The sequence below is a fragment of the Anolis sagrei genome, chromosome 2 (assembly GCF_037176765.1).
Source record: "Anolis sagrei isolate rAnoSag1 chromosome 2, rAnoSag1.mat, whole genome shotgun sequence".
Classification (NCBI taxonomy): domain Eukaryota; kingdom Metazoa; phylum Chordata; class Lepidosauria; order Squamata; family Dactyloidae; genus Anolis; species Anolis sagrei.
The window spans coordinates 272433769-272459638 of NC_090022.1; the positions used below are offsets into that span (position 1 = coordinate 272433769).

The following is a 25870-nucleotide window of genomic DNA, read 5'->3' on the forward strand; positions in this document are numbered from 1 at the left end:
AGGAATGCAAATTTAAAATCCCAGGGTTCTGTAGCATTGGCCTCTTTCACATAGATAAGTTCCACATTATCTGTTTTGAACTGGAATATATGGCAGTGTGGCCTCTGATAACCTAGGGCCCTATAATCCAGAATATCAAGATAGAACACCCCACAATATGTGTGGCCCTTCCACACAGCCATATAACTCAGAATACAGAAGCAGAAAATCCCACAATATGTGCTTTTAACTGGAATATTTGGCAGTGTTTGGAGGGGATTTCCTGAGGACTCCCTGTGGACCTGGGAAATCTCTAGTTTCGCCTGATAAAGGATCTCAGGGCTGGGAAGAAGTTACACTTTGCCTGGTTTTAGCAGAGGGCTACCTGTCAAGTAAGGGAAATGTAACCCTGAAGTAGGGGGGAACCAGAGGTCTGAGAGCCCTTCAACACAGCCCTATATTCCAGAATATCAAGGCAGAAAATCCCACATTATCTGAGTCCGGACTCAGGGCCCTTCCACACTGCCCTATATCCCAGAATATCAAGGCAGAAAATCCCACAATGTCTGCTTTGATCTGGGTTATCTGAATCCACACTCAGATGTGGGATTTTCTGTCTTGATATTCTGGGATATAGGGCTGTGTGGAAGGGCCCTGAATGAGTGCTAGGCAACTCCCAATGTAGGCTGGGTTTACACTGGCAAACAATGCCGTTGCATTCTATGGTCAATTTAAACTCAGGCCCCTTCCACACAGCTCAATAAAATCCTACATTTTCTGCTTTGAACTGGAATACATGGCAGTGTGGACTCAGATAACCCAGGGCCCTTCCACACAGCCCTATATCCCAGAATATCAAGGCAAGAATTCCCACAATGTCAGCTTTGATCTGGGTTATCTGAATCCACACTCAGATAATGTGGGATTTTCTGCCTTGATATTCTGGGATACAGATCTGTGTGGAAGGGCCTTGAATGAGTGCCAGGCAACTCCTAATATAGGCAAACAATGCAGTTGCATTCTATGGTCAATTTAAACTCAGGCCCCTTCCACACAGCTCAATAAAATCCTACATTTTCTGCTTTGAACTGGAATACATGGCAGTGTGGACTCAGATAACTCATGGCTCTTCCACACAGACCTATATCCCAGAATATCAAGGCAGAAAATCCCACAATGTCTGCTTTGATCTGGGTTATCCACACTCAGATAATGTGGGATTTTCTGCCTTGACATTCTGGGATATAAGCTGTGTGGAAGGGCCCTGAATGAGTGCCAGGCAACTCCTAATGTAGGCAAACAATGCAGTTGCATTCTATGGTCAATATAAACTCACACAGCTGAATAAAATCCACAGAGCTGAATAAAATCCTACATTTTCTGCTTTGAACTGGAATACATGGCAGTGTGGACTTAGATAACCCAGGGCCCTTCCACACCGCCCTATATCCCAGAATATCAAGGCAGAAAATCCCGCAATGTCTGCTTTGATCTGGGTTATCTGAGTCCACACTCAGATAATGTGGGATTTTCTGCCTTGATATTCTGGGAGATTTAGGGCTGTGTGGAAGGGCCCTGAATGAGTGCCAGGCTACTCCTAATGTAGGCAAACAATGCAGTTGCATTCTATGGTCAATTTAAACTCGGGCCCCTTCCGCACAGCTGAATAAAATCCTACATTTTCTGCTTTGAACTGGAATACATGGCAGTGTGGACTCAGATAACCCAAAATATCAAGGCAGAATAATTCACAAGGCCTGCATTGAACTGGGTTAGCTGAGTCCACACTGCCATATATCCCAGTTCAAAGCAGAAAATGTGAGATTGTATTCAGCTGTGTGGAAGGGTCCCCAGTTGAAAGCAGATACTGTGGCTTGCTATCCTGGGTGATATGGCTGTGTGGAAGGGCCTGCAGGCCTCTCTCTCAGCCACCCACCCTTTTCTCGAAGCTGGGCTGGAAGGCTGGCAAAGTAGCAGCAGCAGCAGCAGCCCCTGTACTCCCGTGGATGTCCGTCTCCCAATCCTCGACGTCCATGGCCCTCTCGAGCGTCTCCCCCCTCGGTTCTGCAAGCTGTGAGTCCAAGGAGAGAAGCACCCTGCCAGCACGTGCCACAACCGCAACTCCAACTGCCGCCGCCGCGCGCCAACCCGACGCTCCCTCTCCAGACGCCCCGCCTCTTCCGCTGAAGCTTCCACAGCCTTCCACAGAGCGCCAGCCTCTGGTCACTTCCCCCACCAACCAATCGCAGGCCAGATAAGAAGGGGGGGGAAGGGGGCGGGGCCTCGGCGGGCGCGCGAAGAAGTGTGTTTGGCGCGCGGTTAGTCCAAGCTAAACAGGAGAGAGAGAGAGAGATAGGGCTTATCCACACAGCCTTCTATAGAATCATAGAATCCAAGAGTTAGAAGAGATCTCATGGGCCATCCAGTCCAACCCCATTCTGCCAAGAAGCAGGAATGTTGCATTCAAATCGCCCCTGACAGATGGCCATCCAGCCTCTGTTTAAAAGCTTCCAAAGAAGGAGCCTCCACCACACTCCGGGGCAGAGAGTTCCACTGCTGAACGGCTCTCACAGTCAGGAAGTTCTTCCTAATGTTCAGATGGAATCTCCTCTCTTGTAGTTTGAAGCCATTGTTCCGTGTCCTAGTCTGCAAGGAAGCAGAAAACAAGCTTGCTCCCTCCTCCCTGTGGCTTCCTCTCACATATTTATACATGGCTATCATATCTCCTCTCAGCCTTCTCTTCTTCAGGCTAAACATGCCCAGCTCCTTAAGCCGCTCCTCATAGGGCTTGTTCTCCAGATTATTATTATTATTATTAACTTTATTTGTACCCCGCTAGCATCTCCCGAAGGACTCAATGCGGCTTACAACGGCCAAGACCTCAAAACACAACATAATACAACACATAAAGCAAATTAAAAACAGTTAAAGCAATATTACACAACAAGCAATAAACAAGACACTATAAAACTGGGCTGGGCCAGAGTAATGGGTACAGGGTTAAAAGTGCTGATGTGTCAGGTGATATGTAAGGATTATAGGGTAAGTGCAGTGTGCAGTGTGTGGCAATCTCAATTCTAGTAAAGTGCTTCTGGGACTTGTTATTGGAGATTCCTATTCTGGAAAGGCACATCGGAACAGCCAGGTCTTCAAGTTCTTTCTAAAGACTGCCAATGTAGGGGCCTGTCTAAGATCTTTGGGGAAGGTGTTCCAGAGTCGGGGGGCCACGACAGAAAAGGCCCTGTCTCGCGTCCCCACCAAACGGGCCTGTGACGCAGGTAGAATCTCTGGATGATCATTTTAGTCGCCCTCCTCTGGACACATTCCAGCTTGTCAATATCTCTCTTGAACTGTGGTGCCCAGAATTGGACACGATATTCCAGATGTGGTCATTTAAATTAAAACCACAAATTTAAACATTTAAACATTACATCCACTATTAAAACCACACCATCCACAATCATAATCTGGGGCCATTTGAGTAGTCATTGCACATATTCTGTATCCATTTGCACAATTCCATTTGCAATACGTATCCATATGCACTCCAATTATTATCTGAATGCTTGGTCCCAAAGCCATGTTTCCACTGTCTTTCTGAAGGCCAGGAGGGAGATTGCTGATCTAATATCACTGGGAAGGGAGTTCCACAGCTGAGGGGCCAATATCAAGGCAGAAAACCCCACAATATCTGCTTTGAACTGGGTTATCCAAGTCCACACTGCCCTATATCCCAGTTCAGAGCAGATAATGTGGGATTTTGTTCAGCTGTGTGGAAGGAGCCTGGGATATAGGGCTGTGTGGATGGGTCCTCAGTGTCCTTCCATACAGGCATATAACCCAGAGTCCATGCTGCCATATATTCCAGTTGCTCTACTCCGAACTTAAGAACGGAAAACGGAACGTTGGTGGACAGGAAAAGAGATTTAAAGATGGGCTCAAAGCCAACCTTAAAAACTCTGGCATAGACACTGAGAACTGGGAAGCCCTGGCCCTTGAGCGCTCCAGCTGGAGGACAGCTGTGACCAGCAGTGCTGCAGAATTTGAGGAGGCACGAGTGGAGGGTGAAAGAGTGAAACGTGCCAGGAGGAAGGCGCGTCAAGCCAACCCCGACCGGGACCGCCTTCCACTTGGAAACCAATGCCCTCACTGCGGAAGAAGATGCAGAGCAAGAATAGGGCTCCACAGCCACATACGGACCCACAAGGAAATCCATAATGGAAGACCATCTTACTCGTCCAACGAGGGATCGCCTAAGTAAGTAATATTCCAGTTCAAAGCAAAAAAATGTGGGATTGTATTCAGCTGTGTGGAAGGGGCCTTAGGGCTAAACAGATAATCATAGAATTGGAAGAGACCTTATGGACCATCCAGTCCAACCCCCTGCCAAGAAGGAGGAATACTGCATCTCAAAGCACCCCTGACAGATGGCCATCCAGCCTCTGTTTAAAAGCTTCCAAAGAAGGAGCCTCCACCACACTGTTCCACTGCTAAACGGCTCTCACAGTCAGGAAGCCATTGTTCCGCGTTCTAGTCTCCAGAGAAGCAGAGAACAAGCTTGCTCCCTCCTCCCTGTGGCTTCCTCTCACATATTTATACATGGCTATCGTATCTCCTCTCAGCCTTCTCTTCTTCAGGCTAAACATGCCCAGTTCCTTAAGCCGCTCCTCATAGGGCTTGTTCTCCAGACCTTTGATCATTTTAGTCGCCCTCCTCTGGACACATTCCAGCTTGTCAATAAATCTCTTTAGTTGTGGTGCCCAGAACTGGACACAATATTCCAGATGTGGTCTAACCAAAGCGGAATAGAGGGGTAGGATTACTTCCCTAGATCTAGACACTATGCTCCTATTGATGCAGGCCAAAATCCCATTGTCTTTTTTTGCCACCACATCACATTGTTGGCTCATGTTTAACTTGTTGTCCACGAGGACTCCAAGATCTTTTTCACACACACTGCTCTCGAGCCAGGTATTGTCCCCCATTCTGCATCTTTGCCTTTCGTTTTTCCTGCCAAAGTGGAGTATCTTGCATTTGTCACTGTTGAACTTCATTTTGTTAGTTTTGGCCCATCTCTCTAATCTGTCAAGATAGTTTTGAATCCTGCTCCTGTCCTCTGGAGTATTGGCTATCCCTCCCAATTTGGTGTCATCTGCAAACTTGATGATCCTGCCTTCTAACCCTTCATCTAAGTCATTAATAAAGATGTTGAACAGGACCGGGCCCAGGACGGAACCCTCCGGCACTCCGCTCGTCACTTCTTTCCAGGATGAAGAGGAAGCATTGGTGAGCACCCTCTGGGTTCGTCCATTCAACCAATTACAGCCACCTCACCGTAGTTTTGCCTAGCCCACATTAGACTAGTTTCCTTGCCAGAAGGTCATGGGAGACCTTGTAGAAGGCCTTACTGAAATCCAGGTGTAGAGAAATGTTTATTATAGAGTGTTTAATGTACTGTGTTTAAACTGTATTTAGGGTTTACATTAGTTGCTATGGCCTAACTGTAAGAGATAGGTTGCCATAGTAACAAAGCCTCAGAGGAGGTGGGCGGAGTTTAAGGAATAAAAGGTTTGAAAGCGTCAGTTAATATGGAGTCAGGAGGAAGAGACCCTGAGGAGAAGAGCAGAGCCAGTTAAGGGCTCTGGGAAATAGCAGAGTCAAGAAAGGACTCTGGGAAAAGTAGTTTAGTCCGGTGGATGAGACCCGGGGAAGAGGTTCAGAGTCAGTTAGGGCTCTGGGTTGTGAAGCTGTGAGAATTCAGCAGTTCTTAGAATTTGTGAATATTTCTTCAGCAAGAGAGCTGAAGGTGTTACCTTGTTAGATTGCTTAGGTTAAAAGAATCTAACAGAGGGGGTTTAAAGGATCGCCAGTAAGGAAAGACTGGTGATCAGTGGTTTGTTCCGAGTATAGGGCAAACAGTGTGGATATTCACAATAGGGAACTCTGAAGTAGTATAAGCACTTCACTAAAGAAGGAGTTTGTAGAATTGTAACATCAGAAGCCTGAATGTATCTCAAACCAGCCATTTTGTAACATCAAGCCTTGTGCCAAGTTCAAATTCTCAAAACTGCAACAATTACGTTCTGTTAACAATAAAACTTGTTCTCTTTGTATTTCAAACCTGCCTCCTCCATTGCTTTTATGCTTGGTGCATTCCACACTACCAAAGTCACCTCACAACACAACTAAAGATAAACAGAGACATAAACCAGCGTCTCTAAACATATTGGTGGCAGCTTAATTGATATCTAAAAGAAGGTTCTTCACAGAATATTGGTGGCATTAAAGAAGATTAACGCTTCCTCACATAATTTTGGTGGCATCTAGTGGGATTAGCGCTTCTTTACACCAGGTACGCTACATCCACGGCATTCCCCGCATCTACCCAGCTTGTAACTCTATCGAAAAAAGAGATCAGATTAGTCTGGCATTACTTGTTTTTGATAAATCCATGTTGACTATTAGCGATGACCGCATTTGTTTCTAAGTGTTTGCAGACCACTTCCTTAACAATCTTTTCCAGAATCTTGCCCGGTATCGACGTGAGGCTGACCGGACGGTAGTTGTTTGGGTCATCCTTTTTTCCCTTCTTGAAGATTGGGACCACATTGACCCTCCTCCAATCTGCTGGAACTTCTCCCGTTCTCCAAGAACTCTCAAAGATGGTTGCCAATGGTTCCGAGATTACTTCCGCTAGTTCAGTGGTTCTCAACTTTCCTCATGCCGCGATCCCTTAATCCATTTCCCCATGTTGCAGTGACCACCAACCATAACAGTAATTTCGTTGCTACTTCATAACTGTCATTTTGCTACCGTTACGAATCATCGTGTAAATATCTGACATGCAGGATGTGTCTTCATTCACTGGACCAAATTTGGCACAAATACCCAATACGCCCAAATGTGAATACTGGTAGGGGTTTGAGGGGGGGATTGATTTTGTCATTTGGGAGTTGTAGTTGCTGGGATTTATAGTTAACCTTCAATCAAATAGCGTTCTGGGAATCCTTGACATACAGGATTCCTATGGCCAACAGAAAATACTGGAAGGGTTTCATGGGCATTGACCTTGAGTTTTGGAGATGTAGTTCACCTACACCCAGAGAGCACTGTGGACTCAAACAATAATGGATCTGGACCAAACTTGGCACGGATACTCTATTTGCCCTAATGTGAACACTGGTGGAGTTTGGGAACAATAGACCTTGACATTTGGGAGTTGTAGTGGCTGGGATTTATAGTTTGCCTACAATCAAAGAACATTCTAAACCCCACCAATTGGACCAAACTTCCCACATAGAACCCCCAGAACAAACGGTAAATACTGTGTTTTCTGATGGTCTTTGGAGACCCCTCTGACACCCCCTCACAACATCCCAAGGGGTCCCGACCCGCAGGTTGAGAAACGTTGCGCTAGTTCCTTCAGCACTCTTGGGTGTAGTTGATCTGGCCCTGGGGACTTGAACTCATTTAGAGCGGCCAGGTATTCCTGGACGACTTGTTTCCCAATTTGGGGTTGGATGTCCTCCAATCCCTCATCCACTCCATCTTGCTGAGGTTGAAGATGACTCTTTTTGTGAGAAGACCGAGGCAAAGAAGGCATTAAGTAGTTCTGCTTTTTTTCCTATCCCCTGTCAGCATTGCCCCATCTGGAATTAGATCCTGGGATATAGAGCAGTGTCTTTCCAGCCTGAAACTCAGCTGTGCAATACACTTTCTGAACAACAGAAGCCACACCATATCTGAAGCCATCGACTTCTGGACACTTTTGCTTCTGGTTAGGTCCTTTTTCTTTTGACAGAAACATGACAGGAAACAAATTTGCTAAGATGGTAGTATTGTCATGCAAAAAAAGATGCCCTCTTCCATATTTGCCAATTGTGCAATAGTTGAGAGTACAGATGCTTTTAGGGAGTGGAAAGTTAGCATATTTTTGTGCAGCTCAGCAAAACAACAGCTTCTTGGTGAGTGCTACAAACAGTTCTTTCCACTATGAACCAAAAGAATTGAAATAACCCATTATTTGTCTAAGAGCGTCATCTGGCAATGTTTCTCAAAAAGCAAGTCTTTGATTAGGTATAATGCATGGAATTTGCATGTTTACTTTTCAGCTCTTAAATCTGAAGTGTGTCTATTTGTAGTGTGTTCAAGGGTCAATTCAGCTGGATGTTTGAGTTTCTATGGCCTCTTCCACACAGGTGTATAAAATCCACATTGAACTAGATTATTTGGCAGTATGGAGTTAGGGCCCTTCCACACAGCCATATAACCCAGAATATAAAGGCAGAAAATCACACGATATCTGCTTTGAACAGGATTATCTGAGTCCACACTGTCATATTTTAGTTCAAAGCAGATACTGTGGGATTTTATTCAGCTGTGTGGAATAAATAAAAGAAAACTACTGCAACCTCTTGTACATGCATAAAAGTAATTCAGTTTGACACCACTTTAACTTCCACAACTCAATACTACAGAACCCTGGGATTTTAGGTTTGGTAGCCTCCAGCTTTCCTTGCGAGAGAATGCTAAAGAACTTGCAAAACAACAACTCCCAGGATTCCATCCCATTGAGCCATGGCAAAGTGATGCCAAAGTGCATTATATCTATAGTATAGATACACCTAAGCCGCAGGGACTGAAGAAAGCTACGGTAATTAAATATTTATGTTCTCCACACTGTTTGTTTTGCAACTTCTGTCCTCAGCTGTTCTTTACTATGTTTTGCTAACATCAGTTCTTCAATATCTCAAGCTTTTGTGTGTGAGGAAGATAATCAGTCCCAACACATACATTTTTGCCTTTGCATCATCAGCCTCCTCTACAGTGCCATATAAAATCCAGATTATCTGCTTTGAACTGGATTATATGACAATGTTGACTCATATAATCCAGTTCAAAACCAATAATGTGGATTATCGGCTTTTATAATCTGGATTAAATGGCAGTGTAGAAGGGGCCTTCCTCAGTTCTGTTTACTACAGTCCTTTCCAGATGAGATTGTCACAAACTATTGTGTGGATAATGAACACAAAATAGCACGCACAAAATAGCATTGCGATGTACTGTTTCAAAATTGTTTCAGGGCCCTTCTACACTGCCATAAAACCCAGATAATTCACATTATCTTATTTGAACTGGATTATCTGAGGGCCTTTCCAGACAGACCCTATATCCGAGGATCTAATCCCAGGTTATCTGCTTTAAACTGGATTATATGAGTTCGTACTGCCAGATAATCTGGGATAAGCATAAAACCTGGGATATAGGGGCTGTCTGGAAGGGATCAGAGGCCCCTTCTACACTGGCAGAAAATCTAGATTATCAAAGCAGAAAATCCTCATTATCTGCTTGGAACTAGATTATCTTAGTCTACACTACCATATAATCCAATTCAAAGCAGATGTGGATTTTATATGGCAGTATAGATGGGTCCAGAGTCTATACTGATTTATAATCCAGTTCAAATCAGATAATCTGGATTTTATACAGCTGTGTAGAAGGGGCCTCAGTCCCTTTCCTCACAATCCATAGTTTAATTTACTTTTAAAGTCCTGAGCTTCAGGTTCCTTCAATACTGCCATAGAATCCAGATTATCAAATCATATAATCCACATTATCTGCTTTGAAATGGATTATATGGCAGTGTGGACTCAGATAACCCAATTCAAAGCAGATATTGTGGATTATCTGCCTTGATATTCTGGGTTACAGGTCTGTGTGGATGGGTCCTGAGTCCATACTGCCAAATTACTCAGAATATCAAGACAGAAAATCCCACTTTACCTGCTTTGAACTGGATTATATGGTAGTGTGGACTCAGATAACCCAGTTCAATTGTGTATCATCTGCCTTGATATTCTGGATTATAGGGATGTGTGGCAGGGTCCTGAGTCCATACTGCCAAATTACTCAGAATATCAAGACAGAAAATCCCACTTTATCTGCTTTGAACTGGATTATATGGTAGTGTGGACTCAGATAACCCAGTTCAATTGTGTATCATCTGCCTTGATATTCTGGATTATAGGGATGTGTGGCAGGGTCCTGATTCCATACTGCCAAATTACTCAGAATATCAAGACAGAAAATCCCACTTTATCTGCTTTGAACTGGATTATAGGGCAGTGTGGATTCAGATAACCCAGTTCAATTGTGTATCATCTGCCTTGATATTCTGAATTATATGGCTGTGTGGAAGGTTCCTGAGTCTACACTGCCATATAAAGTAGTTGGAAGGATATAATCTAGATTTCCCGTGGCAGAGTAGAAGGGGTCATAGATAGGAAAGATGTTATGGGTAAAGCGAAAGGAAAGAAAAGCGGTGATCTATAATTTCTAGCTCTATGTTTCCCTGGTGAAGCCTAGGCACAGAAGGTGTGTTCACTCTAATGGAAATAGCTCTACGGCGCACCACATGCTGGAAGCTCCATCTCCCTCCTTCCTGTTGATGTTCTTTGGCCGGGAGGGAGGGATCCGACCCACATCCTGGGGAAAGGCATGGGCAGGCAGATCCTTTGCAGGTAAGAGGGCATCTCACTACTTTTCATTCGATTGCTTGCTCTATTTGGGGTATCATGCTTTGGGATCTGTATAAAGCAGGTAATGTGGGATTTTATGCAGCTGTCTGGAAGGGACCCAAGTGGAGCAAGTGCCTGAATTGTTTGCAAAGAGGATCATGATCATGAGCCCACTTCTAGAATAGTTTGGGACATTTAAACAGCCTAGAGCCGCATTTATGATTAGCAGCCATGTCATAGCTTTTGGAAGACTATTAAAATAGTTTTCACATTTCCAAAACTTCATGGATGTTGGGAGGATGGGGACGAGGGACAGGGCCTTCTCTGTGGTTGGCCCCACTTTGGAACACCCTCCCCAAAGACATTACACTAGCACCTACGTTGGCAGTCTTTAGGAAGAACTTGAAGACCTGGTTATTCCGATGTGCCTTTCCAGAATAGGATAACCTTCAGCACTACATCCCGAAAGCACTTTATTAGAGCTTAAGACTCTCTGCACATTGCACTTGCCCAGAATCCCAACATATCACCTCTTATACCCAGCACTTTTTAACCTGTACCCTTCATTGGCCCGGCCCTGGTTTTACTGCGTAATAATGTAATGTTTTGTTTTTGTTATTGCTTATGTTTTTAATTTACTTGCATTGTATTGTTATTGTTTGTTGTTGTTGTTGAGCCCTTGGCCTTTGTAAGCCGTATCGAGTCCTTCGGGAGATGCTAGCGGGGTACAAATAAAGTTTAATAATAATAATAATAATCTATGCGCATTCAGAAGAAGATCTACAAGCCACTTCGCAGAAGTATATGAGAAGCTCGGCCTGTCATTGAACATCAAGAAAACCAAAGTGCTCTTCCAGCAGGCACCAGCATACAACTCCCATGTTACGCCAGCTCCACTGGCTGCCAGTTTGCTACTGGGCACAATTCAATATTTGGCCTATAAAGCCCTAAACATTACCTGTCCAAACGCATCTCTCCCTATGAACCATCGCGGAGATTAAGATCCTCCAGGGAGGCCCTGCTTTCCGCCCCACCATTGTCACAGGCACGATTGGTGGGGACGAGAGACAGGGCCTTCTCGGTGATTGCTCCCCAGCTATGGAACTCCCCTCCTGGTGAGATCAGGTCGCACCCCTTCCTCCTGTCCTTTAGAAAGATGGTTAAAACTTGGCTGTGGGACCAAGTTTTCGGGACAGGGCAATAAAGCATTACCAGGCCGATTAGATTTGATGTGAATGACTCAGACGGTTTTAAATGGTGTATTTTAATATTTTGATAAATGTTTTTAATGTTTATGTATGTATATAAGAATTTGTGTCCCGGCATTGAATGTCTGCAGTATATATGTTTGCTGTGCTCCGCCCTGAGTCCCCTTCAGGGTGAGAAGGGCGGAATATAAAAATAAATAAATAAATATCCCTCTCCAATGCCAGAAATACATTTTAATGGTGCAACATTAGAAAATGTTGACCATTTCCACTATCTTGGCAGTCACCTCTCCAAAAAGTCAACATCAACACTGAAATACAACACCGCCTGAGCTCTGCGAGTGCCGCATTTTTCTGAATGAAGCAGAGAGTGTTTGAGGACTGGGACATCCATAGGAAGACCAAGGTGCTTTTTTATAAAGCTATTGTCCTCCTAACTCTGCTATACACCCGCGAGACATGGACTATCTACAGACGTCACATGCAACTCCTAGAACGATTCCATCAGCGCTGCCTCTGGAAAATCCTGCAAATCTCCTGGGAAGACAAGCGGACAAATGTCAGCGTGCTGGAAGAAGCAAAGACCACCAGCATTGAAGCGATGGTCCTCTGCCATCAGCTCTGCTGGACCGTCCACGTTGTCCGGATGCCCGACTACCTTCTCCCAAAGCAGTTGCTCTACTCTGAACTCAAGAATGGAAAGCAGAATCTTGGTGGGCAGGAAAAGAGATTTAAAGATGGGCTCAAAGCCAACCTTAAAAACTCTGGTATAGACACTAAGAACTGGGAAGCCCTGGTCCTTGAGCGCTCCAGCTGGAGGTCAGCTGTGACCAGCAGTGCTGTAGAATTTGAAGAGGCACAAATGGAAGGCGAAAGAGAGAAATATGCCAAGAAGAAGGAGTGTCAAGCCAACTCCGACTGGGACCGCCTTCCACCTGGAAACCAATGCCCTAACTGTGGGACAACATGCAGGTTGAGAATAGGGCTCCACAGTCACCTATGGACCTGCCACCAGTACACCGATCTTGGGAGACAATCCTACTCAGACAACGAGGGATCACCTAAGTAAGAAGTAAAGTAGTAGTTAGAATGGCAAATAATGAATCTTTTGACAATGATAAAGGTTGGCAGCCTGTTTTTAATAAAAGACAGTCATCTAAGGGTCCTTCCACACAGCCCTATATCCCACAATATCAAACCAGAAAATCCCACATTATCTGAGTGTGGACTCAGATAACCCAGTTCAAAGCAGATATTGTGGGATTTTCTGCCTTGATATTCTGGGATATAGGGCTGTGTGGAAGGGCCCTAAGTAAGATAGTCTTGAGTAGTGTTTTGAAAGCAGACAGAAAAATCATTCAATTAGTTTGGTAGCCATGCTACATTCTGAATCAGACATAAGGGCAGCCAGATATTCCAGTTTAAAGCAGATACTGTTGGTTATTCTGCCTTGATATTCTGGGTTATAAGGCAGTGTGGAAGAGCCCTTATTATCTGCTGAGTTTTGCTTCCAGGACCTCCTGTGGATACTAAAGTACATGGAAACTGGAATCCCATTATATATAGTGGTGCAGTAAAATTGTGTCCCTTATTTAAAATGGAAAATCAAACTTTGTATTGTGTGTGTGTGTGATATTTTCAAACTGTGGATGATTGAATAAATGGATGCAAAATCCGTGGATATAGAGGACCAACTATATGGCTGAAAGAGTAAAATTAATATGTAGTTAAACCCATCAGGAAGATGAAAGACAATTTAAAACGTGCAGTTAAAAACAACACAAACAATACAAAACAACAATTTAAGCAATGCACTGAAATTGCATGCTTGTGGTATCAATGTACCGTATTTTGAAATCATAATCATGGTCATGATTAGGCAATGCTAAATAATAACAACAGCCTTTCAGATGAAGGTGGTGGTCCTAAACATAATCTGAATTACAAAACCTGCCCTTATTTTCAAGGAAAGATTGATTTTTCAGGCTTCTTGTTCTCTGACCAAGTACAGTAACTTTGAGTCAAGGAGCAACTTCAGTCTGTTGAAACAGCTGAGTTTCAGATTTGCTCAAACCGAAATGTTGACATCAGCTTTTTGAATTATGATGACTAAACTTTCCAAGTCCTGCAGTGGAAATAAATGGATACTTAGGTAGTACTAGTAGTTAACAAGGGACTAAAATCCATTTTGAGATTACTGTTATTTAAATTTTTGAAACCCACAAAGGAATACCCCAACAACAATCAAACTTGATATCAATACCAACTTTTGATCATTTAATGCACTTTCAAGCATTGAAGAAAGTGGTTTTGCTGTGATGATGATTACATAAGAAATCCTGGAACCCGTTTGATGGTGGTGACACAAACCAACAAAAAGCACTGATGCACATTTGTGTGCTTTTTGGGAGTTTGTTGTCTGGGCATTGCAGTTTGAAACTATCTTCAAACTTCATGAAATAGTCAGTGTATTTGAGGCCTTACTGATAAATCCCCAGTACCACCCTTCATGCCTGAATGACCTGGGGCTTAGTTTTGACTAGACATATATAAGAGTGTCCTGGTATTTTCTTATTCTCGAAATCTCCGACAGATAACAGGGATTATGTTGGAAAACAAGACTCCATTGACTTTAAAAGGAAGCCTGTGATACAATTTGCAACTGAGTCAGCACCATTGTTTGCACTGTTATCTTGAAACTTCCTGTGACTTCTTGTGTTTTCTCTACTAATTTAATCTGCTGGTTTCTGTGTTTTTCTTCTCAGTAAAAACAGTCTGTGTCCCTTTGTGCTCAAGAACATGGAGTTCTACGTCTAGCCCTGCAGCATCCTTTAAAAAACTGAAATTTACACCCTGACGTCTTTGAACAGTGAGTATTTCACACACACACACTTGTTCACATTGCTAAGCAACATTAAGTTTGTTTCTCTGCTGGCTATCATGACTTGCTTGTCTCATTGAAAGTTTTAAGACAAAGGGAGAGAGACAATGATGGACTAGACTTCTGCAAAATGAACAGTGTAATTCAGCAGAAGTGGGATGGAGATTATTTCCATGTTGCAGCCTGTTGTTTTTAACCATATTGTTTGGCTGCTTCAAGGCAAAGAGAAGAGAATGATTAAAACAAAAACTTCAGGTAGGAATTAGAAGAAGAAAAAACTAATATCACTACCTTGTTGCTTCTTGCTCAGTTAGCTATGGCCCATTTTTTAATGTTGGTGTTTATAGCATTAGTGGCAATGTCTCCAGGTTAGTATTTTGTAATCCTTCTTGTAGCTATATAAATAAAAATGTAATGTTAATTTGTGGGATTAACAGAACTCAAAAACCAGTGGGACAATTGACACCAAATTTGGACAGCTTACACCTAACAACCCAATGTATGTCCTTCACTCAAAATTTTTTGATTTTGTCATTTGGGAGTTGTAGTTGCTGGGATTTATAGTTCACCTACAATCAAAGAGCATTCTGAACCCCACCAACGATGGAATTGAACCAAACTTGGCACACAGTTCTCCCATGACCAACAGAAAATACTGGAAACGTTTGGTGCGGTTTTGGAGTTGTAGTTCACTTACATCCAGAGATCACTCTGGACTCAAACAAGGATGGATCTGGACCAAACTCTACACAAATACTCAATATGCCCAAATGTGAACACTGGTAGAGTTTGGGGAAAATAGAATCTTGACATTTGGGAGTTGTAGTTGCTGGAATTTATAGTTCACCTACAATCACAGAGCATTCTGAACCCCACCAACGATAGAATTGGGCCAAACCTCCCACACAGAACCCCCATGTGGGCCACAGCAATGCGTGGCAGGGGACGGCTAGTACTTAAAAAAAAAACTTTGTAAAATCCAATTATGCAATTATCTATACACATGATAAAAGTGAAAGTGTGAAGTGTGTGTAGGGGGGGGGGTAAGGATGTCCACTTACACAGACAAGCTCCTGCCTCCACAAACAGCTATATCTCACATTTTCAGGAGACACCATTGGCCCTCACTCCACTAACATTGCAGGTTATGGTGAGTGCCATGAACATGTCTAAGAGCCCTGCCAATGTCCTAAACAAACGCTGCCCACCACTTAGTGAAGGCTTTCGTAAGGGGTCAATTTCATCCCAGATTTTGTGTTTCCTCCACCACAAACTTCTCAGTATTTCTTACTTTCTCCATTGGTATGGAATTTGCATGATCCCTCCCACTGCCTCCCCCATAACCCTTTCCGATGGCACACAGCAAACAGGAATTGATCAGTAGCTGAACATACTGGAAGGGCTTGGGTGACTGACTCAACATGATGGAAGTTGTAGTTCAACTTGTGTTATTGAGCAGTGGATGGTGAGGTCCAAACCATTGTGGGTTAAACCTGGTGAGAAAGAGAAACGAATATTCCAGAATAAATCTCGCAAAATTGAAGCAAATGCCACCAAGGTATTTATTTAATTTCAGCTGAAAGTGATGCCGGCCTGCGATAATCCGCCCTCAAACTAAGCTTAGTTACACAGCACAGTAAAACATGTACTTCTATAGACTTTTCAGGTTCAAAATTCCCTCTGCCCCCAGCTGGACCTGGCTTGGCATGATTGGCCAAGCCTGGATGACATCAGTGAGGTCTTCCTGTGGACTGAATGCACAACCTTATGCATTTTATACCATTAAAAATTGATTTATTCAAATAACTCATGTAAGTCGGGTACCCAAGCTAGTTTTAAAATAAAACTGAGGAAATGCATCCTTTCTCACAACCCTCATTTCCTGTTATTCAGTATTTGACTTTGCCAGGAAATACAAGATATATGAAATGGAATCACAGTAGCTCACAACAATTTCACTATTTTACTTTAAAGGTTAAAAGAACTTGCCACCATAGATAAAAAAGTATCCTTTCGATATGGAGGAAGATATTAAACCTCTTATCATCCCTGTTGGAGGTGATGAAAATGACGTTGGAGTCCTGAACATTCAGTTTAACCCAGAGGACTTGAAGTGCAAAAGGTGAGGAAAACTGTCAATGAACCTGGAAATATATGGACGTGTATATTTCGAGTGTAAGCTTTAGTCAGGTTTTAGGATTAGTTTTGTATTATTGTAGTTTTCTTTCCGTTCATCCTTTCATTTCACAGGATCTTGCCTCTAATGGGTGAAAAATGGTGATATAGAAGGATAGTCACAATATTACTCATATTATAGCATGAGTAGTAAAATCTAGAATGGTACTCAACCACATTCTGATGTAATCCCAGGTCTGAATTGAAATTAGAAATCTGTGGTTTCCCAGCAGTGTTATTTGCCACAAACTAGCAATCAGGAAACATTGTCCTTTCAGATGATTTAGATCCCAGCTTCCTAAGCCATAGCTAGCATGGTCAGTAATAAGAACTTTTGGGAATTGTAGTCCAAAGTATGGAAAAGTCAACAGCTTCCTGTGTGTGTATATATGTGTCTTCGAGTAGCTTGTTGACTGATGGTGACCACATTAATTCTTTAGTAAATTCCTTCCTGTGAAATATAGTCTACAGTGTTATGGTTGGATAATGCATGCAGACCAGCAGAAGAGTAGTCCGTTGTATATTCAAAAAAGAGCAACACAAGTAGAAGAAATGCAAAACTTAAATTTTAGTTTTGTGCAGCAGAGTTCATTAAAAAAAGATCGCAACTTCAACACAAATTTTCTAGTAATAATACAGTCACAATTCCTCTGGAGTATCAAACTCACGTATGGTCCTTGCATTTAATTCATGCAATGCTTCCTATTAAAAAATATGTCTTCTCTCAATCTTCATTCTTGTTCATGGAGACAAGTATGGAAGACAAACTTGCCAGTGTCAAATGGGCTGCAAGCCAGGAACTTATGCCAAGTAAGCTGAGAGGCAAACATACAACAAACTATTTATTGTCGAAGACTTTCATGGCCGGAATCACTGGGTTTTGTGCTTTCAAGGCTGTATGGTCATGTTCCAGAAGCATTCTCTCCTGACATTTCGCTTGCATCTATGGCAGGCATTCTCAGAGGATTCTGGAACGTGACCATACAGCCCAGAAAACACAAAACAATCCATACAACAAACTCTTTCCATTTATACCTGTGGTTCAACCTGTGGGTCCCCAGGTGTTTTGGCCTACAACTCCCAGAAATCCTAGCCAGTTTACCAGCTGTTAGGATTTCTGGGAGTTGAAGGCCAAAACATCTGAGGACCCACAGGTTAAGAACCATTGAGTTATACCCCTTTGGGAGTGGCCCAAAACTTGTTGACCTTAATTACACCAATTACTCAGGCTGTGGATTGTAATTAACTAGGGTGAGTCTTTTATTCTTAACATACACATGGTAGTGATCCCACAGAAACTTAGCCATGTACAGTACCTGGCATTAACTGTCCTATCCCTAAACCTCTCTTTTTAAAAGTTACTATGGATAATTTTGAGTGCTGATAAAATAACCCTTATTCTCTGTAAGTGCTACTACGAAGATTCAGTGCTGTACGAGCAAAGAGAGTTCTTGTTTATATAGTGGGGAAAATATTATAAGATTGAAATCCTGAGTAGGACTGTGTATGTAGACTGAGCATAACTGTATGTGTTTGTAAGTGATTGACTGTAGCAACTAGGAGTGAATGATATTGTGTAAAATGATTCTCTCAGGGGAAGGCTTTGATTACACTTCCAGGCCCTTTCCACACAGTTTGATAAAATCCCACATTATCTGCTATGAACTGGAATATATGGCAATGTGGACTTGGATAAGCCAGTTCAAAGCAGATATTGTGGGATTTTTTGTCTTTATATTCTGGGTTATATGGCTGTGCGGAAGGGCCCCCAGAGATTGGAAAAGTTACTTTAAGTACCTATTGATTCCAGATTTTCTGGGCCAGTATACTCATTTGGGAGTTGTAGTCATCCTAAAATAAAATTCCCATGCTCAGAACAGTTGTTTATTGATTATGTTATGTACCTGCACAGTTGAATTGACTCTACAACACAGCAAAACAGATTGGGATAGATTAGAAAAATGAGACTATTGAGGAGCAATCCTTAATGAGGTTGTGACCTTGCAAAGTTCCTAGGAAAACTACGAGCTAGTTAGTGTCCTTGAGTGTATGTTGAAATGTTGTACAGTATATGCTTAAGGAAAAAATTGCCACATATTAAAAAGTTTGAGGTCAGTCAACTAACAGGAAGTCCTTGGATTAGACAGTTGCCTCTTGTCTTGGAAGGCTCTCAAGATAACGTTTGTGCCATTGTATTTAATCTATGTTAGCATTTATCTCTTCCCTTCCTTAAACAAAGGCATCTTGAGCGTATCACATGTGTTTCTGTAAGACAGCTTTACTGTATTCAAATAGCTGGAGAGATGCTTAACTGTAAATCTGTGTTCCCAGGCCCAAAGAAAGCCATAGCTTCTCAGGGCCTTTCCACTTGTTCTGCCCAATCAAATGCAATTTGTTTCATAAAGATCAAGTAGACATAACATATTGTAAAGAACAAAAATAACTTTCTAGCCTTGCATCACACAAATGCAGCTGAATAAAATATATTTTAATTGGATAAGCAAAACTCTGCTCTTTCAGATGTTTTGGACTTCAAACAGCTGGAAAGCAGACTGGGATTTCTGGGAGCTGAAGTCCAAAACACCTGGAGGAGCAGAGTTTAAAAAAAAAACACTCTAAAGCAAATGGGCACTTGTAAACCTTCAGATCTTTTTGGACTGCATCTCCATTCATCTCTTACCACTGACTGTGCTCTTTGAAACTAAAGGGAATAATTATAGGCCAGAAAAACCATCTAAAAGTCCACATGTTCCCCACTTCTACCTTAAAGACATATAGAAGGTAAACTTTATGTTCTGCGCTAAAATGCTTTGTTTGTATTGTTTAAACATTTGTTTTACTTTGTTTAATTGGCATGCTTTGTTTGAATTGTTTTGATATTTTTAGCATGGAAATATTTTCCTAAACAAATTCTAAAGCTCTTTATAAACATTTAACTTTATAAACATTTAACTGTGGTCTGTTGGGGTTTTATTTTAAAGCAAAAGGATCTGGAATTATTGTAAAAGAGAAAGGAAGTTCAGGATGTATCCAAGTTGTTGTGGTTTTTTTTTAAGCTCAATACATTCTGGAAATATTTGGTCAGGAAATTTGTATGATGTCTCCTTCAAAGAAAAGCAATTTGATACAGTGATTGCAGAAAACGTGCCTCCAAATTTGACAAATGAATTACAGAATCATAGATTTGGAAGAGATCTCGTGGGCCATCCAGTTCAACCCCTTGCCAAGAAGCAGGAAAATTGTATTCAAAGCTCCCCTGACAGATGGTCATCCAGCCTCTGTTTAAAAGCCTCCAAAGAAGGAGCTTCCTCCACACTCCAGAACAGAGTTCCACTGCTAAACAGCTCCCACAGTTAGGAAATTCTTCCTCATGTTCAGGTGGAATCTCCTTTCCTGTAGCTTGAAGCCATTGTTCCCGCATCCCAGTCTCTAGGGCAGCAGAAAACAAGCTTGCTCCCTCCTCTCTGTGATTTCCCTGTACATATTTATATATGCCTATCATGTCTACTCTCAGCCTTCTCTTCTGCATGTTAAACATGCCCAGCTCTTTAAGCCACTCCTCATAGGGCTTGTCCTCCAAACCCTTGATCATTTTAGTCATCCTTCTTTGGACACATTCCAGCTTGTCAGTGAGGGTTTTTTGGGTATTAGATTTGTTTGGGCAACATGTGGCTCTCCAAATGAAGTGGGATTGCCACTGATAACATTCCTCATCCCTATATATACAGCCAAAAGCTAATGGAAGTTGCTACTCAAATCACCTGACCCTAAAATCATTGTTTACCATGTTAGACTGAGTCATGGAGAATTAATCATTACGGATACACGGAGCTTCTGAGTTTAGGGCAGTATGAATGCCGACAGCTAGAGCAGTGGTTCCCAACCTGTAGTCTGTGGACCAGTAGTGGTTCACAAGAACTAAAATATGGTCTGCAGCCTCACCGTTACTAGACCGTTGCAACGAGAGCAATGGTGTAAGAGGGTAATGCGAAACCCTCTTATAGTGCCGAGGCTTATTAAGTATGTTTTTTTGTGGACGAGCAGATGGTGACTACTGGATGGCATATGTTCTGTATCAGAAATTAGAGCTGATGTGATCTATCCAATACAATTTTCTGAATCAGCACACCAAATAACCAAACCGAATCTAAAATTGACCAAAAAACAGATTGGTAACCGTTTTGGTACTAATGTTGGAGAGTGGTCCCTGGTCAAGTGGTTCCTGGTCAAAAAAGGGTTGGAAAATGCTGCGCTAGAGGAAGCAACAACAGGAGAGGGCCGTTGTTTGTGGGATCTTCAGAGCTCCACAATTCCTTGGCTGTTGTGGGAACTAGGATGTTGAAAGATAGGCCTTTGGTCAGGTTCACCAAGCCTCTTCCTCTGTTCTTACTTTTGACATATACATTTCCCTGCTATTTGACCTCAGTTTCTTCACTGAATGACTCATGTACCATATGATCAGAATAAATGAAGTAAACAAGTTGCCTTTCCCGAAAAAACTTTTTATCAGTTTCCTTGAGCCTTGAAGGATGTTGCTATCAGGTGGCCGCTCGTCAAGGTGCATTGGAGAGGTCAGCATATGAGACCAAAAGCATTGCTGTTAGAAGAAAAAAGACAAGATATTGTGTTTGCTAAAACTGAGCAGGGAAAGCCTTGTATTGCTCAGCCGTACCCAGATTAAGTCTTTTTTTATCCAAAATGTTTGGGACCAGAAGCTTTTTGGATTTGTTTTTAGTTGTTTGAATACCTGTATTTGCATATACATAGTGCATGAAATAAGTGGGGAGGGGGGTAGTTGCATGTCCAGTATCTTTTTGAGTTTTCCCCCAAGGGATTTCAGCACACTTTCCACTGTTTTGGTGAAGGGGAAATCTCCCCTGCCCATAAGTATTTTTCATTCCCTTTGGGCTGGATACAGGCAGCAACCAGTGAGGTTACTCTATGCCAGTGGTTCTCAACCTGTGGGTCCCCAGGTGTTTTGGCCTACAACTCCCAGAAATCCCAGCCAGTTTACCAGCTGTTAGGATTTCTGGGAGTTGAAGGCCAAAACATCTGGGGACCCACAGATTGAGAACCACTGCTCTGTGCAGTTGTTTCCACAGCATCCACCTTGCTGCACACAGGCCAGCAGAAGGCAAGTACATCAAATGTCTGTGGTGTCTGCTTTAAATAGGAACCTTGTATAAGCAGAGTATATCGGAGCTCATTGAGGAACTGGGCATACAACTAATCCCCTTTCTCCAGTGGTGGAAATGGGCAGCTGTCAATACATATTTTGGGGTTTGGAGTAATTTGGATTTCCAGATAAGGGAGAGTCAACCTATTTAACTTCATACCATATTTGTCATTATAAAATGCAAATAGTTTACCAATAGATTCCTTTCAGAAACAGCTATTTGTTACAAGATCAACATATATTGACTTCTTGTTGCTCTTTTAGGCCGTTTCACATAGAACCTACAAATATTGTTAATGTGAATGATGATATGCAGAGGGTCACAGCAGAAGCTTCGGCAATGAATAAACGGATACACTACTACAGTAGGCTTTCTTCACCTTCAGACAGAGCACTGGTGAGAAAAAAAGATGTATTACTATGAGCCAATCTCCCTGCTGTCTGCCTTTGCCAGGCTTCTTCTGTGATAGCAATGTTTTGCCTGAACAATTTTGGAATAAAGTTGTAAGGTCTTCCCTATCATCTGGCTGAATGCTCTTTGTTCTGCAGACAATAAAAATGCAAAGAAAAGAAAATAATTGGTTGATGTGTATTAAGTTCTAGTAAGCAAGTGAAAAGAATTTGGAGAACTTTCTTTTCAAAGTTAACATGCTCCCAGCTCTTCAAAGCATCTTGGAGATGGTCAGCATTAGATTGCATTGGTAACCAAATGGATGGGCATAAGATTGCCATTGTCTTATTGTTGTGGATTCTGAAATAGGTGCTGCGGCTATAAACCCATGCAGGATTTGTTTAGTACTTTAAAATTAGATTATTACAAGCATTTGTAACACCCAACATTCTGGAGAATCAAAGTTTCTGAAATTATGGATACTCTGTATACCAAGCATGGTCAAATTTCGGCCCTTTAGGTGTTTAGGACTTCAACTCCCACAATTCTTATCAGCCTGTTGGCCCAGAATTGGGCCAAACTTCCCACATAGAACTCCCATAAACAATAGAAAAAAATATGTTTTCTGATGGTTTTTAATGACCTCTCTGACACCCCCCTCACCCCCCCAGGGGTCCCAATCCCCAGGTTGAAAAAAGTTAATCTGGAAATTCTAGTAAAAAAAAAATCAACACCCAAAAACGGGTCAATTTGTTCACAGGTCAGTGTGAATGCTGTATCTAAGCTCTTATCAAAAAGGACCATCCCATTTTCTGAGTAGAGTAGTAAATGACAAGAGTGCAGTCCTGGAGAAACCTAAAAGAAGCATTGGTATTTTCCCCTCTCTGTGGAATGATCCTTGACTCATCCATAGACCATATCAAAATCCAGAATGTTGACCCTAAAAACAGCCTTTGACTTATATATGGAAACCATCGAAATCCACAAGCATGTGGACAATTTCAACAGAAAGGAGGAAGCCATGAAAATGAACAAAATCTGGCCACCAGAATTTAAAAACTCTAAAATCAGGGCAGTAAATAAAGAGCAGGAGAATTCTAGACAAGATTCAATCAGGGCCAGCTAAAACCTCCCAACAAAGAATTCCCCCAGGCAGCAACCAGCCAGGCTTTGAAGCTGCAAAGCCATTAAATGCTAATCAAGGTGGCCATGTGCAACATTCACACTTGTCTCAAGCAGACGAGAGTTCCTTCTTCCACCCTGGACATTATTCGACAGATATATAAACCTCACTTGCCTAGTTTCCAACAGACCCCTCAACCTCTGAGGATACCTGGCATAGATATGGGCGAAACGTCAGGAGAGAATGCTTCTGGAACATGGCCATACAGCCCAGAAAACTCACAGCAACCCAGCTGTATAGATAACTATTGGGAAAGACAGTACTTGAAGAAGGAATTAATCAGGGCTGTAAACCTATCTTCAGTGTCTGGCATTAGCTTTGCAATAAAAAAGTGATTCATACTAAATATCCACCTTCATAGTATATTTCTGCCTCCACTGAGTGAACAAGACCAATCATCACATGTTTAGTTTTATGAGTAAATACTGCACTGCTGTGCCCTTTCAGAGAGAAACACTTTCTGTTTTCATCTCTTGTTAGGTGGCTCCTGATCATGTCCTTCCTGCTGCAGAAGAAATCTATGTATATAGTCCATTGGGAACGGCTTTCAAAGTAGACAGCTGTGCTGATGGCTCTGGCAAAAACTCCAGCCTTATAACAATGTATGTGAAAGAAATATCTTACATGGCTGACATTATTTTAGAATTTCTCTTTTGTAAATTCATGATACTGAATGTAACTTTTTAAAAAGCGCCTTCAATTAATAGTATTTCCATGTGTTGTTTCCCCCTCAGATTTATGATCTGGAATACCATGATGGGTACATCTATATTAAGTATTCCCTGGGGAATAAAGCAGGTATGGCAATTGTGTGTATGTGTGTGTGTGTGAGGAGCAAAACATATTTGCATGATAAATCAACATCAGAATTTGCTTAAATATTTGATTTTAAAATTTCATTTTTTAAAACAGGCAGGGTTTACCACTGGAATCATTATTATTCTGCTAATGGGCATATTGACGCTTTACTGCTGCTACAGAGTTGTGAAATCAAGGACAATGATACGTGAGTATGTGTTCCAGTTAAACATGGAGTTCTGCTATATAAAATTCTCTATTTGTATGTTTGTGTACACTTAAAAATGCAAAAGCATGTTCCAAAGCAAGGCTAGTCAAATTGCATGCACTCCGGTCTGCTTGATTTGGTGTTTTTGTGAACTAAAAAGAAAATCCAGCCAAAAAGGTTAGCTTCATGTTGAGTGGTATTTTTACATTAAAATATGGCACAGGTTTTGTCCCTCAAAGTACAAAACTGAAGAAGGCATCCCATTTTTAATTTTGGGAATATTATGCAAAATTACATTGGTTGCACTAAGCTGCCTGTCCCTGATTGTTGCATTCTTGTTGAAACCCATCAAATTAAGAAATTGTTTGAAACAGCACTTGTTTGAAAGTGCACCTGGAATTTTATTAGTAGCCTGATCAGCTCAAAATCTACTATCGTTCAACACATACTGTGTGTAATATCTCCTTGTTCCAAAAGCAAACAGTGAACATTTTGCTATAAACGTCATTGAGTAATGTCCAAAATAAAGGAGGCATTAAGTAATATGTCAAGGCAGGCAATTTTGGTGGTTCTGTGAGCTAATTCTCAGAACCCAATATAGACCACAATTTGTCAGCAAGCTGCCCCACATAATACGAGTGCGTGCTAATAAAAATTATTTAGAACACGTGCTTGTTTTCAAGGTTTTTGTGGGTCTTGCCACCCAGTTTTGGAAGTTACCATATATCCTTGAGTATAAGTAGAGTTTTATAAGATGTTTATTATTTTACTCTGTTATTATTATTTTTATTACATTTACTATTTAAACTATTTATTATTATTACATTTACATTATTTTATTCTCTTATTTTATTACAGTTATTATTTACTCTATTTATTATTATTATTGCATTTATTATTTTGCTCTATTTTTATTATTACATTTATTATTTCACTCTATTAATGTTAATTATTATATTCCCATTATTTTACTCTATTATTATTTATTTATTTATTTATTTATTTTGCTCTTATTATTGGTAGGATATGTAAGCATATTTACATTGAAGAAGGTTATTTATTATTTATTTATTTACGATATTTATAGCCCGCCTTTCTCAGCCTTATGGCGACTCAAGGCAGGTTACGGGTTGGCACAATTTGATGCCACACATCCATAAAATTGCAATTAAAAACATAATATAAAAACATATATAAAACCATTAAAACATCTAATCATCGGTGTCATCTTCTTAAAAGTGTATCCAGTAACGTCGTTTAGCCATTCCATGTTCATCAGTTCATAGTTCCATGTTATCTATTCCGCTGCATTCTCAAAAGCTTGCTCAAAGAGCAAAGTTTTTACCCTTTT

General features: G+C 41.6%; 2 protein-coding genes across 7 annotated transcripts in view; one reads left to right on the forward strand and one right to left on the reverse strand.

Moving 5' to 3' along the window:
- The window catches only part of DDX4 (DEAD-box helicase 4), a 31171-nt gene extending 29006 nt beyond the window's left edge, over positions 1–2165 (reverse strand). For all 6 annotated transcript variants that reach the window (XM_067464600.1, XM_067464597.1, XM_067464598.1 and 3 more), the window contains exon 1: positions 1916–2165. In XM_067464600.1, coding sequence (XP_067320701.1) covers positions 1916–2014 — 99 coding nt within the window. In that variant the 5' untranslated portion in view covers positions 2015–2165. The remainder of the gene's footprint in view (positions 1–1915) is intronic.
- An 8221-nt stretch (positions 2166–10386) lies between these two features.
- Positions 10387–25870, forward strand: part of SLC38A9 (solute carrier family 38 member 9) — a 67189-nt gene continuing 51705 nt past the window's right edge. The window contains exons 1-7 of the mRNA XM_060761496.2: positions 10387–10502; positions 14473–14576; positions 16563–16710; positions 22204–22336; positions 23994–24115; positions 24248–24311; positions 24426–24519. Coding sequence (XP_060617479.2) covers positions 16607–16710; positions 22204–22336; positions 23994–24115; positions 24248–24311; positions 24426–24519 — 517 coding nt within the window. The 5' untranslated portion in view covers positions 10387–10502; positions 14473–14576; positions 16563–16606. The remainder of the gene's footprint in view (positions 10503–14472; positions 14577–16562; positions 16711–22203; positions 22337–23993; positions 24116–24247; positions 24312–24425; positions 24520–25870) is intronic.